Source organism: Suillus fuscotomentosus, assembly GCF_016647785.1.
Source record: "Suillus fuscotomentosus strain FC203 chromosome Unknown F5891scaffold_1, whole genome shotgun sequence".
NCBI lineage: Eukaryota > Fungi > Basidiomycota > Agaricomycetes > Boletales > Suillaceae > Suillus > Suillus fuscotomentosus.
The window spans coordinates 2,158,080-2,175,373 of NW_024539513.1; the positions used below are offsets into that span (position 1 = coordinate 2,158,080).

Sequence of the window (17,294 nt, forward strand, 5' to 3'; positions counted from 1 at the left end):
GAAACGATAGTTGCAACGATGTGTGTCATTATGCGGGAACGCAGGACAAGTCCATACTATACCAATCAATACAACAAGATGAATCTACATTTAAAGCACAGAATATACGGTGACTACCAAGATCCTATACTAGGACTGATTTTGCTCGTCAACAACTGAAGTGATCATCATGTAAGTCAACGTACCCGAATGTCTCTGAGCCGTGTAGCTGGCGAACTGGGGTGCCCATACCATCAGCAGTTTCATAATATACCTTGATGGGTAAACGCATTAGTCGTTTGAGCTGGTAGTTCAATGGAGAGCCTACGGTGTTGCCCCACCAGTGTTGCAAGCCCTCCCCAATCTAGTGGAATTGTATGAACGCTTGTCAGTAAGTGTGGCAACCTTTTACTTACCGACCCATTTGCCGGATATTGCAATCTGTGCACCTCGATGAATGACAGCTAAAACTGTGATTAAGCGGACTTACACGAAAAATATGAAGATTATAGAAACAGCTAGCCCAGCATCCAGGGCTGCCGACAAGACATCTGCGTAGCTCTCGTGAAATACAGCGCGAATACTGCCATTAATCCACTTACAATTGTATTTCGTCCACCATGCAAAATTGCGCCTGCCGACTACATCAGGAAATGCTGCAAAGGTTTACAAACGAGAAACAAACCTTCGTATTACATACTGAAAGATGAAACCTACAAGCCTGTGGTACATCAGTAAGTCAATGCATCACATGCCAAGCGCTGCGCACGTACGCCCACGGTACATAATTGAGCGCAGAAGCAGGGGGAATCTTGTAGGTACCGTTAAATATAAGCGGACTATGGTGTATGATGCAATGCTGTCCGGAGGAATGAGATGATACTATGGACTTACAAACTAGTCAGAGTGTTAATCAGTTATGAAATTGCGATCAAGATAATGACCCACTTCACGTATCGTATTAAGCTGTTTGGATACCGCTTCATCGCCAGCCAACCCACGACAGGGCTGACTGCTCCGATAATGAAGAACACCAACACGGCTAGAAGTATGTTTGTAACGTTGCTACTGTTAAGTTATTAACGGGAACGTACAGCTGCAAGAGGACATTGAGCCCTAATAAGATTGAAGGTAAAGTGACAACTTACTGATATAATTGCCCAGAACTAAACAAACGTTCTGGGCCGATCACACCTGTTCGTTGGAGTGAATTCATCTTTCTCTCGGATTACTAAACTCATAAACGCACCCCAGATGATGGATGCAGTGCCAAATACCTCCACGTTAGGACAGGTGAAACTACATGATGTTGAGCATAGATGCCATACTAAACATTCGGACATACCCGTCTTTTTGAGTGGGACTACACATGTCTCTACAAGGCACTCAGCCCCACCAAATGATCAACAACGTTAACGCTTACGGTATGTTAGAGAACATCCACGATTGAACACCCAGTTGCGCGGTTCCAGCGACTATCGCAGCCACAATCTGACACCAGAACATTTTTCGAGGAGGAATTTTCATGTAATGACCAAGTTTGAGGTCGGACGTAAATGTCAAGGCTTGAGCCATAGACTACGAGAGTTAATACACCAAAAGGCTGGAGAATATGCGACACACGATATAGCCGAAAGTCTTAAACAGCATCATTGCTACTGGTTTTCCAGGTAGCGAATATCTGGATAGTAAGCTGTCAGATAGATTGAGGTCACGGTCCTAGCGTGAACTTGCCCAATGATCAGCTCTGTGATCACGCTAGGGTATGTTTGAGTTATGATAAGATTCCATCCATGATCATGTGACGCACTTCAACCCAATTTGTTGATTGGTGATTGCCTGTATCATACCGCATGGAATCACATAGGTCAATGCTAAAGGGCATGTAGACGTTTAAATAACACGTTCACGCAGATATTTCGAAGACTCACCAATTAAGAGCGCTACGACAAAAGCCCAAACCGGCATCTCTGTAGGCCAAATCTCGATGCTGACGACACCCAATGCAAACATGAGAGTGAATAGGGATAAGTACCACCTGGGTGGGGAATTGCATTGAGTCAGGACCCCTATGGGGATATTTTTTTTGTCATACCAATCAGGAACTTGTGGGTATCGACTCATAAGGCGAGCATGAATGTCTGCCTGTTCCCTTAGTGATCGTCGCGCTTGATACCAAATTTGCTTCCGAAAATGGATAAAGCAATGAACGATAGTTGCTAAGATATTTCTGTCAATCTGTATCATAGCTGTAATGCATACTTCCTTACCAGTGATAGAGGCAAACGAGAGACTAATGAAAATGGGGTTTCTCAACAGAAGACAAAATCGATCGCCAATTAGTGAACGTACCCATAAGACATCACGAACGCTGTTCTGTTATCGAAGTGAGTATATCATCAGAGCTGAGAGTGTGATCACTTACGGAATAAATATTGGACTGTACTCCTTGTATGCTGTCGCGTTGAAAGTGTCTTCTGGAGTCAATATCCGGGTAACGTTGTATGCGTGCTGTGTGTTGTCGAAGGAGGTCCTTGACGAAATACTAACAGAGATTGAGCTGACGTCATACAGAGAGACAGTGATCAGACGAACGGCATGTAAAGAGAATACCAGGTATTTTGAAACTACCAAGGTGTCAAATCCTCAGTCGTGAAATCTTCATGGATCACTGACGTATAATATAGGTGTTACTATCCCTAGAATAATGGTTCAATACTCAGTTTAAATAAATACCTTGGACTCACAATAGAAAATTACAAAGCCAACGATAACGTTCGCCGTTGCCCACCCTGATGTTGATCAAAGTTAGACTGAGCATTGAAGAGATAGCAGGAGGCTCACAAGGCATGGCTAGTGGTGACCCATTGTATCTGGACAACCAGGCTTAGAAGGACAATAAAGTAGGAACAACCAAGTGCATACGCAATTTGGGCCCAGTCAAATGTTATCACGGACATTCCCTGATTCAAAACTCTCAAATCATGACAGGGACCAAGTAAACATTAACATACCATACCGTGGACGTAGCTAGATTTGTCAGCGCATGGTGATACTTCTTTAGAGAACAAAAAGACGTACCCAAAGAGCTGTGAGACGACTAGGGGTTCTGCGTGAGGGACGGACCATAGATTGGTATCTGGAGACTCACCAGGATCGTGAGGCCAAATCCATGTAACCCAAGAGAACCACGAAAGGGACAGGACTGCAAAAAAATTTGACAAAACAAAGTCGCTATAAGAAATATGCCTTACATAGGTAACCAGGGATAAAGTCTGGTGCATCAAAAAGTTAGATTAGACGAGAATGGGGATTGTGAAATTCATACACCACAAGAATGCGCTTGTGAAAACATAGACGAAGAAGCGTCCTCGGCTTAAGCCGCCTAATCGCCCAATGCCCGCATACTGTTCGGAGTGAAGAGTATTGAAGAGTGCGCAACTGACTAGAGTCACGGGCCAGATCATGCTTGGAGGCGACACAAGAAACCGTCGTGTGATTCCCCCGGTGGAGAAGCCAATGAGTTGTGATGACATCACCAAAAACCACTGATCTGGTGAGGAACAGTTCATGAGCATACGTTTGATCTTGATAAGGTGGTGTGGAAGACGAACAACCGAAATCGAATTTCTGATTATAAAAAACTCTTTGCACAGCGACAATGTCTGTCTGATTTTGGTGTTTTGAATGTATGCTTTGTGACACTTCGGGAAGGACTTACTGCGTAAGCAGATGATGCGCCTACCGAAGCCATGATCTATCGTGGGCAGGTGATGATAAAACTAGGCTAACAGGGTTGTAAAGAGAGGACTCACTGTTATCAGCACATGCTCCTTGATAGTGAAGGGACCAGGATTTAGTGAAATCCCAAAGATTGTTTTTCGAGGAATATAAGCAGCACAGAAGCGGCCTATTGGAAACGAGAGTAGCTGAGCAACTATGCCAGTGATGGGCACGCTGGGATAGCGGAGGGAGAAAAACTGATTGACACCAGGCATAATAATTGCCCAGGCCAAGCCTAAAACCCATGTACGAAGCGTTGTCACATGTATGGACGGATCATCTGTGTTTGCGACAGCGGACCGAACTTCTGGATAGGGTGACTCGTCGTCAAATTCTGGGCCTTGTGAAGGGTCGAGGTTCGGGTCGTCAAAGTCCGCACTATCATCCATGGAATCCCGAGTCTGTGCAGTAGGATGTTTCATTTCAAAATTCAAGGATGATCGCATAATGCGCGGAAGGCAGACGTACAGCGAATGCAAAAGCTGGGAGCTCCGTTCGACTTCATAAACATGATATTTATAAGGCATTGTTACACAGAAAACTTACTCGAGCTGAGCGTTGCACATCATGATGGTCGTCAACCTGTTTGTCAGTGACCTCACTACCGAGCCTGAGGTTGGCAGAATTCTTGAGCGCCGGCTTTGGGTTGAGTAATTGTAAAGGGAATGCCGCAGGTTCAGAGACGAACTCTGTGGGCCTCGTCATAGATATGCAGGAGTTGGACTGTTGGAGAAGAGCGTTTGTCTGATACGGGCTTGAGGATTTTCGCACCGGCGGTTGTGACTGGATTTCAGCGATAGCACTAGTGTCAGCTGATTGGTGGTTGTAATTCGGCTCCGGATTCTAGAGAGATTAAATCTTCCCACATGGTAAGTTGAGGGGGGCCGCGAGGTAAGTACTATATCATATCTGTAGTACAGTACTTATGTAATATTACTTACCAAGTACATATTCTGTTACTCGCAAGCAATGCTGATAGCACATATGAGTTATAGCTTATCCCCGAGATTCAGTGAAAACCTGCCCAAACTGAGGTGAGTTATCCGGCCGGGCCGTCCCCAGCTATGCAGCCAGGCTCAGAGGCTCGGTGAACTTATATTTGTGCCAGCATCACCAATACAGGAAATCGCACCGTTAGCTGATGACTCCCACAAGGTAAATGCTTGGTGTGGCACACACTATAATATATACGAATAATGCGCAGTGGCCATATTATCGAAAAACTACACCGGATCCCACATAAGATCATTCAGTGGTACCTGCAGGTCCTTGGCAAGTGCCCCTGCCACCCCAAATGAAATCCCACATTTATACATAGGCGGTCCTTCTAGTTTCTCGACAGCAGTCGTGCGATGTAGAGCACGCATAGACGTAAGCTCAGTAATCTTGGGAATGTAGGGTCAGACAAGATTATCACGGGATCAGGTGTGGCACTTACAGCAGCGTAAATATGCACTCGCCCCAATTCCATGTCGGTGTGCTCCCCTGGAAGTTCAAAGCAAGGTTCGTGAGGCCGGTTCTCAACATCATTCTCCTCTAGGAGGGCACCAAGAATTGCGAGAAGTCTATCCAGTGGAAATACTACAGGGCCAAGTAATCTTTGTGTAATCTTTGATTTGCTTTTGAATTACATACAGTGTGAAATAAACATGGAAATACCTTTGCAACAGTTGTCTGCGCCCCAGCTTTCTTTGGCGAGGCAGATTTCCGACGTCGCCTTTTCTGTTTATCTGCTCCGCGACCAAACATTCGCACGTCACTCTTGGCAGGATTCGTCGAAGCCAGGAACGCTGCGAGTAAGATGAACTTGGACATCCGCGGTAGGTGGTCAACAGTGATGCGCCCTTCCGTGTTTATTTGACGTTGTGCCTCCTCTGGCGCTTGCATGTCAGGGTCATTGGATAACGCCCAGTCCGTAGCATTGGTCAAGCGTGGATAGAGTACATCGAGTGCCGCCGTCAGAGAAGGGGTGAAGAACTTGAGCAGTCTCATGCGGCCGTCGGAAGCAGGGAGTGTCAGTTCATTACGTGTTCCGTCTGGATCTGGGTCCCCATCCCCATTAACTTCGCTTTGCTCCTGTAGCACAGGCTTAACAAACCCAGGCCACCGTGCAGCAGCAATATACTGCAGTTCTCGGATGTCGGTTGTGTAGAGAGAGCAAACATTGTAGACGTGTTCCACATATTGTTCATACAATGGCAGCAGCGATGGATGGTATGTCCTATCTTGTGTGCCTGCACTTGGCTGCGTTGTAGGCATAGAAATGAATTCAAAAAGAAGGCTGTCAATTGTATCTGAAAAGACGCCAATGACCCTGAGATCATACTAATTGGATACGCATGATTGGATACTTTACCTTGTTTGCTTGGAGGACCAACATCGATGAAGTAAGGATCTGGGGATGCGCCAAGAGGTGGCTTGATGTCCTCCCATCGCACAGAGGATAGAAATATGGTCGTTATCTTCACCTGTGACTGCAAGCACATATTGTCAGTCAATATTTGCCCTTGGGATGTGAGACGCACGGTTTGGCAAAAATGAGATCAGACCACTCACCAATTCTGCGAGACGTGTGAGAGGAACGATAAGGTCCGGGAGGTTGTCCTTCAGCCTTTCAGCCCTCTCGATGAGGAGCACCATGTTCGGTTCCTCATCTACAATTCTACCATTTCCTTTAGCCTTTCCTTCCCAGGATTTGTTGCGTAGATTCCGGAGTCCATGTAAAAAGCTATCGATACTGTCGTTGTATCTTTTCCCATCCTCACCAGGCCAATTTTGACAACCATTCTCCCAGGCCACTTCCCATTTTGCCAGTGCGTTGAGTATGGTATCATACAACAACCGTGCTGTAAAGCAAGCGGTCGCGTTTATGTGCGCAAAATGTGTAGGAGAACAGTCTCCGCTGTTGCAGCAAATCTGATTGAGCAGTGAGGCAGTGATGCGGGGATTGCGGCGGTCGGTAATGTACAAGAATGGGAGGACGAAGGTTGATGTGACACTCGTGATATGTGAGATGAACTTTTCATAGCCAGGAAATTGGTCAGAGAGCTGAGACAGTGAGTCGGTTTCATCCAAGTCCATTGCTATGCAACAAACACTCTGGAGATGCGTCGCAAGCAGCGTTGATAGCAGATGCAATACTACTTCGGTAAATGGTGGTCGTTTGGTCTTGTTGGATTCAAAGGCGGCTACATTGACCGGTAACCTACCGGTTATCCACCCGAACCAGGCTATCTAACAAGTTTCACATGAATGCAAATGATGGAATGCGCGTATCATGAAGGGATAAGGATAAGGATGGCCAGAAGGGCGGCAAGTCGGGATGCCAACCATATATAAGTAGTACACCATATCTACTATAACAGGCTATATACTGTTCATGAGTTGTATGAGCTCTATATATACTAGGGCGAAGCGTGCACAGAGCTGGGGGGGACTATAACTGTGATAGTTGGAGGTTGGTCCGATGTGTATGATCACGATGTTGTGGAGTATAGAGGAAACTTCTCATTTCTGCAATGAATACCGGTATCTGTCCCATGCTATCGCTGCTTCAAAGATCAACAATTGTCACGTCACCGCAGACACAGTAACTTCTATCGCCTGCTCTGAATCAGCATGCAACTGAACGGTCTGCTCTGGCTTTCCTATTCGTTCATTGTCGGTCCCCTCTGTGCAGTCGGATACAGTCCCTGAGAATGCTAAGGTTGTATGTATTGCGGGAGTTCGGGTCGACCACTCGCGTGTGACTGCCCGCCCCTGTGCAACACGAATGATGATGAACAACTGGGCAATGCCCTGGAATAGCTAGCATCAGAGCCGTAGTTGACCAGAATTTGTTTGCTTACCTGTATTTTGCCGATAGACAGGAAACATAGAGTGGTGAGACCGGTAGAATACATAGCGAAGGCAACTATAAAAACAATAGCGAAGACAGTGTATGGTGCTGCGGACTCGATAACCATGAGGGCGATGGTATTGTATGTGCTTGAATCATACTGGGCCATGACCTGCCGCATACGCCCTCGCATGGCGAACAAGCGATTTATCACCAGAACGGTATAGATCACGGTGAGCCCTACTTCGACACAGAGGTAGGCAATCTCCATGGTAATGTTGTAAAATCTGACACCACTGCCCGCTTGGACCAGGACGATAATGGAGAATGCTGCGCAAGATGTCAGCGATGGGTGTCGCTTGGTGAATGATAGATTGTACCGATCATAGTAACATAGAGTAAGATCATTGGGACCACCACCCATCTTGACCAATTCCATATCAAAAAACATCGGTGGAGCTAAGATTTTTAAGCATGAGGTTTGTAGCTCACGATCTGGGGAACTAATTGGCTCACGAGCAGAGCTTGCATGAACCACTCCTGGAGGTGACCACTAGATGGGGCACCGATATTAGAGATCCGGAGGTGGATGGACAAGGACACTCACCTGGCAAGCGCTACAAAGTTGATACGATAACTCATGTAGTTCTCAATTAGTGCGAGCGGGCCACCAGGCGCATTACGAAGATCAATCCAGATCATCTCCGTATACCTTGCGTTTATACCAAAGCTTATCGATCCCAATACGAACGTAATAAAGACGTAGAAAAGAAGTACGTGACGATGATCTGCTATTTTCCCCCCGTATCGAGGCCGTTGCATGAGAGCAATCCAGGCTTGCACTGTAAGGATAAAAAATATGCCTATTGCGATACATGAGTCAACTTCTGGGGCATCGCATGTCAACCGAGAACATACCGTAGCACACACACAAGAGCATCATTCCATCAAGGCGAAATCTTTCTATGGAGAGATTTGTCTGCGAGGTGTAGGATGACATGGCTGAAAAATAGTTCACCAAAGAAGGGTGGTTAAGACGAAATAGATGTTCGAGCGTTCAGGTTGTGCCCTATCGGAAGATGTTGGAGACAACGAGTGAATGGCCGCAAGGGACGGGCAGGGGAGATGCAAAGGTTATATGGGGAACCTAAGATAAAATTTCCGCTAGGGAGACATAAAAATTGGCAGCCGCGCGCACGAAGTTTAAAGTTGAGGATATCACTCACACAGTGATAAAAACTGACATCGAGACCCCACGGTGGGACTAAGATGGCATAATCGAAGGTGAAGCGCTGCTTGATTTTCTATATATATATATGCTGTCGTTGATTTCAAGGCTGGGCAATTATAAACGTCAAATTCAACCCTGTATTATTTGCAGGATGGACGGCACAGCCTAATAGGGGGGACAAAGAACCGAAGGAGTTCTCGTAATATGATACTGTCGCATGTGATGTGCCCAGACGAGTCTGTGCGAGGGAGTCGATTGCAATGAGACCGAGTACTGAGAATTAGTGCAGAATGCATGCCAAAAGAAATGCTACACTTTCCTGCTTATTTTGGCAAGCTCGGAGAGCTGAGCCAGTTTTTGATATGAGGTGTAGATTTAAACCAGGAACAGGACACGCTACCTACGTAATCGTTACTTTTGCACACGCCCTCACGTGACTGTCTGCTAATACCCAACGGCTTTGTGCGTTACCCCATAACCATGGTTACCAACCTTTTCGTGTCTCGAGTGGGTATTGCGAGATATGTATACCTCGTTCTGGGTGTTATTCTAGTTTTATGGTCGTGGATCCCTGTGCTCCGAGTCGTCTCTCCGCAACTGAGCTCGTTGCCATCCTTCGTCCATTCTCGTGTGCATTGGAAAGAAGGAGATTACAGCAAGGTTTCATGTTCTACCAAGAACTTCACAACGTTCTTCTACCCCTCATCGACGCAGCTGGGTATCGCTTCTGAGGTATATCTCATATCTCTGCCCTGGCGACAAGACCGACGAAAACAGATGGGACATTTGCAAGCATCCAAAGAAATCAATTGGACGGTTGTTGACGCACTCGACCCTTCAGATATCACTATTGGTCATATTTTCGAGCAGGTCGTCTCTCAGCGTTCGCTGCAGCCCTCCAAAGGACCCTTGGACGACTTGGGATCAATCTTCCGTTGGCCTGCTGATATCAACGCTATTGCTTCTTCCACAGAGTACTTTGGAGCTTCTGGTTCCGACCTCTGGACCTCTGTGGACACTCAAAATAGCAGACATACCACCTTGTCCTCTCTTAGTGTTTCGCACCATCCAAATGTCACGTGTGCAACTCAAGATAACTCAGTACCGCCTTTCAAACCTAGCCTTCCGGACTGGATGATCCTCACTGCGCCAAAGATCTCATGCTGGTATTCCCATGTCTCTGCTATTCGCCAGTTCATCGGTAGAGTGAATACCACTCCTGAGGATGTCGCGGTTTTCTTGGAAGACGATATCGATATGGAAAGGGACATCGAGATAAGAATGCGTCATATCTGGCCCTCTCTCCCACATGGCTGGGACATGGTTTTTCTGGGTAAGCCGCCAGTGCTACGTTGTTCGCAATGGATGCTGTATTGTGTTCCTCAGGTCACTGCTGGTCAAATGAATCCTTCTACTCTGCACTTCCATCGTTTCAGGTCATGTCTCCGTTATATGACCTGCCAACACGGTCACACATACACCCATCTTACTCTCCACGTTGTACTCATGCTTACGCACTTTCCCTGTCCGGTGCTCGGCGTCTTTTGCAGCATCTTCGCTACCCACCGTTCGCGTATTCCCGAGCTCTTGATCAAGCTTTCAGTTGGCTTATCGAAAGTGGCCGATTACGTGCTTTCAGCGTCGTTCCGAGCGTCGTCATTCAGCGTAAGGTCCTGTCGAGCGACATATTTCCCGGATACGGTGTAGGGAGTGCGTGGAGAGAGCGTTTAGTGAACGGCGTGTTCGGAACATAGAACAAACGGCAGTTTGTCGCCTTTTTTGTTGATCTGTCCTCTGTATTGCAAGTCGTTTGTATCGATCTGATTTCTGTCTCACTCCAATCATGTTTATACCTTTAAACTACTGGAGCTGATTCCACTCCGCACTTCAAAATGAGGGAAACTAGAATCACTGGTGTACAGTCAACGCCCCACAACTTGAACATGTATTCAAAAATCTTGAGCGGTACTCAAGTCACAACTTCTTCCCACTGCTTCGACAACGACGCCGCAGTTCACATCCCAATCTTTCCTAATAGCGCATTGCGTACCTCATAGAATTTCTCGTGAAGGCGTATGAAAGCTTAGCCAAGCTCTTTTCTGCCGGTCTGTGTTGCACCTATACCCTAGATATGATTGGTCGGTGAATCCTATTTATGCTCTCGCGGGACAACAAACTCGAGCCCCCGTCGATAGACCTTAGCAACAACAGCCATATGCTACCAGTCGAAATCGCTAAATCGAGCATGCCGCACGCTGGTGTATCTCATGTGTGATGATCCTTCTTACGTTTGTTACAGTTGCAATCTCATGATTTAGAATTAGGAACGGAGAAGTCAAGAGCGGAGTTTTCCCTGTATTATTTGCGCCCAACAAGAACAAGAATACCGTATAGCTGCCAGCAGGATTCATAATTCGTGAGTTATCGCGGACCATGCCTTACTTCGGTCGCTGCTCGTTTGTCTAGCGTTATCGCCGCGCATATCGACTGCTGTTCCGTATCTGCTCGTAATACCAAAATATACAGGGTCTGTATCATTATCATGAAGGGTGACGAAGAGGAACGAATACGTACGCAGGACAGCCTATGACGATCGCTACGACCCCCATGATAGTATCGCCCTTCCCAAACCCAAGTGTGATGTACATCACTAGAGCAAACAGGGGAAATACAAAGGCTGCTAGTGATCGCAAACAGGAGACAGCGGCCAGCGCTGAATACGAAAATTTTGAGATGAGAAATGGGAGGGTGGTAATACGTACCGAAAGCAGCATGAAGCGTAAAACAATCAACAATGTATGCCTGGATACACTGGAAACTCAAAATGATGCCTGCTCCTACAAGCGCAATACCCTGTGGAAATCGTTATCAAAAAAACAATACCGGGAAGATCAAACCAACAATATCTGATGCAATCCAATTAGTATAAGCTTCACAAGTTCCAGCCTACAATCGAACATCCTATTGGAAGTAGCACAGATTCGAGAACCATCATAGCTGTTGGTGATGCTATATGAGCACTCAAGAAACGAGGCAATAAAACAAAATAACGGAACTCCGGCTTCGCAACTCCACCGTTCTTATCTTTGAAATGAACGTAATTCTTGTCCATCGTTCTCGCATTTAATTGGGCCACCCCTACCATGCCTATGTCGAGTACAATGTAATGGAGGCCGGCGACGCCTACCGACTGCTGGTATACATCCCGAAAGATCGATGACATCGTCGTCAGACAGACTGTGAGATGTGAGATCAAATCTGTGGAAGAATACATATTGAAATGAAAACACTCCGATGATTTGCATCTACGATGGACATAAACCAAAACTGTCAGAGAAATGAGAACTGTCCTCAGTTGGCAAAGGCATCATGTACCACCCATCTCCAGGTCGACCGTTCAGCGATCCTGGTCACAATTCAGATAGTGACATTAAACCTGAGATGGCTACTAACCAGGCGCCTATGATAGGTCCCAGGACGGGACCCAATAACGGTGCTAAGGTGTAAATGCTAACAGCCTTCCCTCATTCATTTAACCGCCAGCAACTGCCAGCAGTCCCCAAGAAAGCCGCTGCCGATCTGAAAAGGCAAGTTATTCAGAAACAATATTTTCTAGTTAAAAAATGAAACCTTACCGACATGGGCGCGCTGCTTCCGAGGCCAGTAAAAATCGGAAGGCGAGAAGCTGGAATTCTGATTGTGCGAATCCACAGGCAAGATTCCATACCAACATTTTAAGAATGGGGGTGAGACGATGGGTTGACTTGTAAAAGTCGCATACCGATGTACCATAGATTTGCCCATTGCAAAACGTGTGACCGTCCGTAAATCTCGTTCAATGGACCCAGAAACAAATATCCCGTCCCTGGTTAGACTCGTGACCAGCCTGGCGTATACTACCACGGATACTCGAGTGGTGTAGCCAGGCTGGTCATATAGCACAAGTGATGCGTCTGCTCTCGCTCACACTGTACACTATGTTAAGTTTCAACCATGTTTCCTTCCTCGTCGAGGCTGAAAGGATTGATCATCCAAGCCAAATGTACAGCTGCTTATACATCATCATGGGTGGGTATGATGCATGAAATGGAACCATTTTAATTGTCCTGATCAATGATTAGTGCTTCGGCGCGATGTACTGTTGTATTTGAGGATACTGTACTTTTCACGGTACGAACGAAAGAGTTTGCGTTGTAATGTTACCCAAAGCGGCATACCGGCATCTCCCAAATTTCAAACTCCTCGCTTCGCCTGCCAAATCACTCCGACCAGTCTGACTGCGTCTCACCATTTCAAATGGACGTAGTCAGACTGGCTACGAGTCTAAGATCAGTGTGATATCCAGCATCCACCAAATTGGCCTACCATGGAAGCACATACATGGATGTTGTGAGTGCTAGTATAGCTCCGTCATTAATTTTGAAGGCAGACGCTACTTTGTAGCAGGCGCGATCATAGAGGAAGAAACTGAGCTCATGAAAGTAAACAATGATACAATTGTTGTTGCGGCCCATTTGCGTCTTACGCACCAAACTCAACCCTGCGCATCAGCACTTTAACTGTCTGTGTAACTTAGGTGTACTATTCTCAATGATTGATTTTCTAACAGTGTTTCCTTTCATTCTAACAGAAGTTTTAGGTGAGTGATTTATATATACTAATATTTTGTAGATCTATTCTTCCCACTCACGCGCACTGCGCAGTGTCTCTCCCATACCTAGACCTCGACATTTCATTCGAGGCACCCTGCACCACTCCTCCTCATTCACACTCCGACCCCCCCATCTCGGCCCACCTCCCGCAGCCACTCCATCTCCCATTCTGGCATCTTCGGGTGCCGTTCGCACATGTTCAGGCCACGTCAGCATTCGCTGACGTGTGCTAGGCATGTGCGCTAAGCACTGATGGCTGTTGGGATTGGGTGGAGCTAGTACATGCTTGCATACCCATGGGTATAACCTTCATGGGTATGTACCCTTGGCGGGTACGGGTACGGGTTGACCTCAGGAAACCCGCGGGTTTACCCGTGCGTATCCCTATCTACAGCACTGATATCTCCCTTCAATGCTCACTCAAATGCTCACAGTTATTGACGCCGCGCACGAAACTTTGACATTGATGGATCAAGTCCACCAATTGATCAATTTCACGCTTCATTCCTCCTCAAGCAAACCCCTACACGTGGCCTCATTACAAAGTTTAAAGCCGCCACAACTCAACAACCCTTCATCCGTGGTGCGTCGTTGACTCGTGCATCTTGCTTCTCCAAGCTCGATATGCGTTGGCAGCACGAATGCATAGGTGATGACGATACGACGTAGCGTATCTACACAATTGATTATATTCCTTTTAAACAAAGACAAATTGTATAACCGTGCGTGGTCCAAGTTCTCGAGATCATAAAATCATTCTTCAGTAATTTCCGCTGACACGACTTCGTATGCATAAGGTCAGCCTATGTGAGTGCGGATCGAAGTTGAGGTCTGCTGGCAATGCAAATAGCAAGGGGATCGTGTATTACCATGAAGTTCTGCCACGACAAAATGCAGCACATAAAAGTGAGCCATTTTTCTTCCGTCCCCTTCAGATTGATTTGATCCCATATCACGCACTCACAAACAATGCATCTCTCCTCCATTCTCACTATTGTTGTTGCTCTGACGGTAACAGTGTCTGCCAGTGATGCTGATGGTAGATGTCCCAATATTTGCAGTGAGGTCAACTGCTGCGCGGGTCAGAAGTGCGTGCCGACACTTGTCCAAGAGATTGTGAGTATCAGAATTTTACGTCCTGAATTCGTCTACAATACTCACCAACGTGATAGAATGCAATCATCGATTATTGTCAGCCTGAGTGAGTAGTGTGTCACAAAGTGAATTACAGTGAGTCGTGTTTCTGCTTTCGCATTGGTGTCGTATGATTGATGGCACGACGCGTGGATAGTTCGTTGCAGAATTAATCTATTGTATTTGTTTCTGAACAAATTTCGCTGCTGCTCGAGCAATGGAGATCTTGAAACAGAGGAACAGTCGAATACATACGAATTACATAAACCTGCAACTGGTGGTGTAGTAATGAGAACGTTTTAAACTCCGCGCACTTGCTTTTGAGCTTGTGCTTCCGAGTCCTACCAGGAAAACTTATTTCGCTCCAGGCCTGACTAGTGACTCCTCTCTGCAGCAGAGTAAGTATGATGCCAGACATGCACAAAGTACAAGCACTATCTGACACCTATTTTTCGGTTCCATCTGATCCTAATATTGGTCTGTGTCTATCACGGTTCTTTCAATAGCCTCGAGCTCCTTGCGAAGTTTCTCAACTTTCAAAGAAATGGGCCCAGATATTCGACCAACATGTACACACTCTTAAATACATTCACCAGCATTTATTCACTGGTGCATTCAATCCCGTCACTACTTATGAATCACTCAACTGGAGTCATCGCACATTCATGAAGCATGTAGCATCACCACACCTGCTAGTGGCTTTCGCTCCGCGTTCCTGTTCCTTCTCTATTGTTCTTTCTTCGTACAGCCGAACTCTTTCCTTGTCTTTATATGCTCGCTCACCACATCCCCCGTTTCCCATCTTTGGCCAACTATCCACCTTTGTAGGACTGCCCTCATCACTATACAAGCCGATCGTGTCTTAGTGACCGGGAATTGGGAACAACGCATGTATGCACTTTTGGTCCCATCTGTACTCCTCATGTACACGAACCGAAGGAAACGTTCCGGGAACCCGCATCTGACGTAACAAAACGGAGCAGCTGTCCCTCCCTCTATTTGGTTCGCAGGCATAGGTACCTACTATACAAGCTACCGACACCCATACTAACAGTATTTGAATTTTTCATCGGTAACAAAGCTATCTACCGCATAAGAGTCCTTGTGGACATTGTAGCCCGGTGAAGATATCCATGAGCGCTGTGACGGGCGGGCGCATCAGTAAACCGGTGAGTTCTTGCTGGGGATTATGCTGATTATGGTGCTTTTACATGGTCATATATTGCTTTATATCACTTTATATTACAATGTGACGAAAACCTTTCCTATATATTACGATATATAACGATATCTTCTTCTCACAGGTTCTCTGATGGCCCGCCCGCCCGCCGCCCGCCGTAGGTCGCATGGAGTGACCGATGATCAATCGAGGATACGACCGACTTTAGGAATATCATTGACCGTTTCTGGTAGAATGCAACCAAGCCATTTGTCAAGAGATTCGCAAATTGGACCAGTGAGGCAGAGGGACTACTGAATTCAATGTCATTGAATTGCGAGACTTCGAGCTCTTTCGATGATTACGTTGCGTATGTGTTCTACAGCATTTCACTGATGAAACCCTTATATACTTTACGTGTATGCTCACTAAGGCAAGAATAGATACCATCCCTCAATCTCACTTCGGCGATGCAAGCACTTGAATATGGTATATCAATGAATGCCTTCATCATACGTCCTCCCAAGTTCCTCCACTCATCTACTTCCATTCTCTGGTAACATGACCCCAACAGTCTCAGATGATCCCAGTTGGTCCGGGCCACTCCTAGATCCACATCGCATAAGCAGCTATTTTGTAGGTTCGTGGACAGCCAGTGGGATCATGACAATGTCAATCTGACATTGCTCACGGTGTCGCAGTTGCCTCCTTTGTTTGTGTAATGTACGACTGGGGTGAGCAAGAACGAGTATCAACAAACCACTGATGGCCTTAGGTATCGCCAGTACTCACGTTCGGACAACTTACAAGAGGTCAGGTTGATGCCATTATTAGGGTACCCATCCCGCTAACGATGATTTGCAGGTTGAGTTGATCTGGGTGGGTAGACTTTTGTATCGAAAGAGCGACGTGACAATTCAACTATGGTTGGCAAGTCGTGAAACTAACTTCGAAATATCCTAGGTGCGCTATATTGGAATGATATATGCCATGTACGTTTCGGAAGATATGCAATCGGCGTTGTGCTAAATAGCCATCGTTCACGACCAGCATCTGTGTTCTGGGTGTGTCTCTTCATATTTCCAATGTCGTCGTGTGTGTTCTGACCGAGGGCATGCAGTTTATGTTCCGACAATTTCGGTAACCGATGCAGTGAGTATTCTTCGTGAACCCTACTAGTCATTCTCGTTCAACCAACACATTGCTATGCAGGGGTGAGTGAGATTCTCGAAGTACTTGTTGGATCAAGATAATGACTTCCATAGTTGTAAGTTTCTTTAAAATGTGTGCTCCTCCAAGACTAACAACTCATAACACTTGATTTGTCAGGCCATATCATGTCCGACGCAATAGAATACATCAATGATGTCGCAAATATAATGCTGGGTGGTGAGCTATGCATCTTTGTTATATTGACTTGACTGAAACATCAGGCAAGTCATCATGATCGTTCGGTTATATGCCATGTACCAGAGATCCAGACGTATGCTGATATTCCTCGTTGTCGTCTTCCTGGCT

General features: G+C 46.2%; 3 protein-coding genes across 3 annotated transcripts; 1 reads left to right on the top strand and 2 right to left on the bottom strand.

The window, feature by feature from the left end:
- Positions 1-90: 90 nt before the first annotated feature.
- On the bottom strand, positions 91-6,843 carry F5891DRAFT_1180327 (OPT oligopeptide transporter protein-domain-containing protein; the record flags this gene model as incomplete). The annotated part of the gene is made up of 40 exons (XM_041365912.1): positions 91-124; positions 186-343; positions 396-420; positions 470-530; positions 582-613; positions 665-700; positions 753-868; positions 928-1,021; positions 1,074-1,095; positions 1,156-1,173; positions 1,229-1,278; positions 1,325-1,354; positions 1,403-1,557; positions 1,603-1,660; positions 1,790-1,853; positions 1,911-2,017; positions 2,075-2,198; positions 2,250-2,272; positions 2,332-2,355; positions 2,405-2,524; positions 2,575-2,606; positions 2,656-2,678; positions 2,727-2,771; positions 2,824-2,852; positions 2,905-2,942; positions 2,994-3,009; positions 3,061-3,079; positions 3,131-3,184; positions 3,234-3,254; positions 3,308-3,532; positions 3,594-3,648; positions 3,701-3,736; positions 3,795-4,163; positions 4,231-4,251; positions 4,309-4,605; positions 5,022-5,147; positions 5,201-5,371; positions 5,422-6,087; positions 6,141-6,236; positions 6,319-6,843. 40 exons carry the CDS (start codon positions 6,841-6,843, stop codon positions 91-93), a joined length of 4,215 nt encoding a protein of 1,404 aa, XP_041234349.1.
- A 221-nt stretch (positions 6,844-7,064) lies between these two features.
- F5891DRAFT_26810 (uncharacterized protein) lies at positions 7,065-8,784 on the bottom strand. The gene is made up of 7 exons (XM_041371143.1): positions 8,619-8,784; positions 8,519-8,563; positions 8,208-8,463; positions 8,117-8,153; positions 7,981-8,059; positions 7,611-7,930; positions 7,065-7,560 (listed from the first exon to the last, which is right to left on the bottom strand). Exons 2-7 carry the CDS (start codon positions 8,541-8,543, stop codon positions 7,333-7,335), a joined length of 945 nt encoding a protein of 314 aa, XP_041234350.1. The 5' UTR covers positions 8,544-8,563; positions 8,619-8,784; the 3' UTR covers positions 7,065-7,332.
- Positions 8,785-9,319: 535 nt separating this feature from the next.
- F5891DRAFT_994827 (uncharacterized protein) lies at positions 9,320-10,763 on the top strand. The gene is made up of 2 exons (XM_041378313.1): positions 9,320-10,164; positions 10,218-10,763. The coding sequence occupies exons 1-2, from the start codon at positions 9,609-9,611 to the stop codon at positions 10,583-10,585; spliced, it is 924 nt and encodes a 307-aa protein (XP_041234351.1). The 5' UTR covers positions 9,320-9,608; the 3' UTR covers positions 10,586-10,763.
- Positions 10,764-17,294: the final 6,531 nt, after the last annotated feature.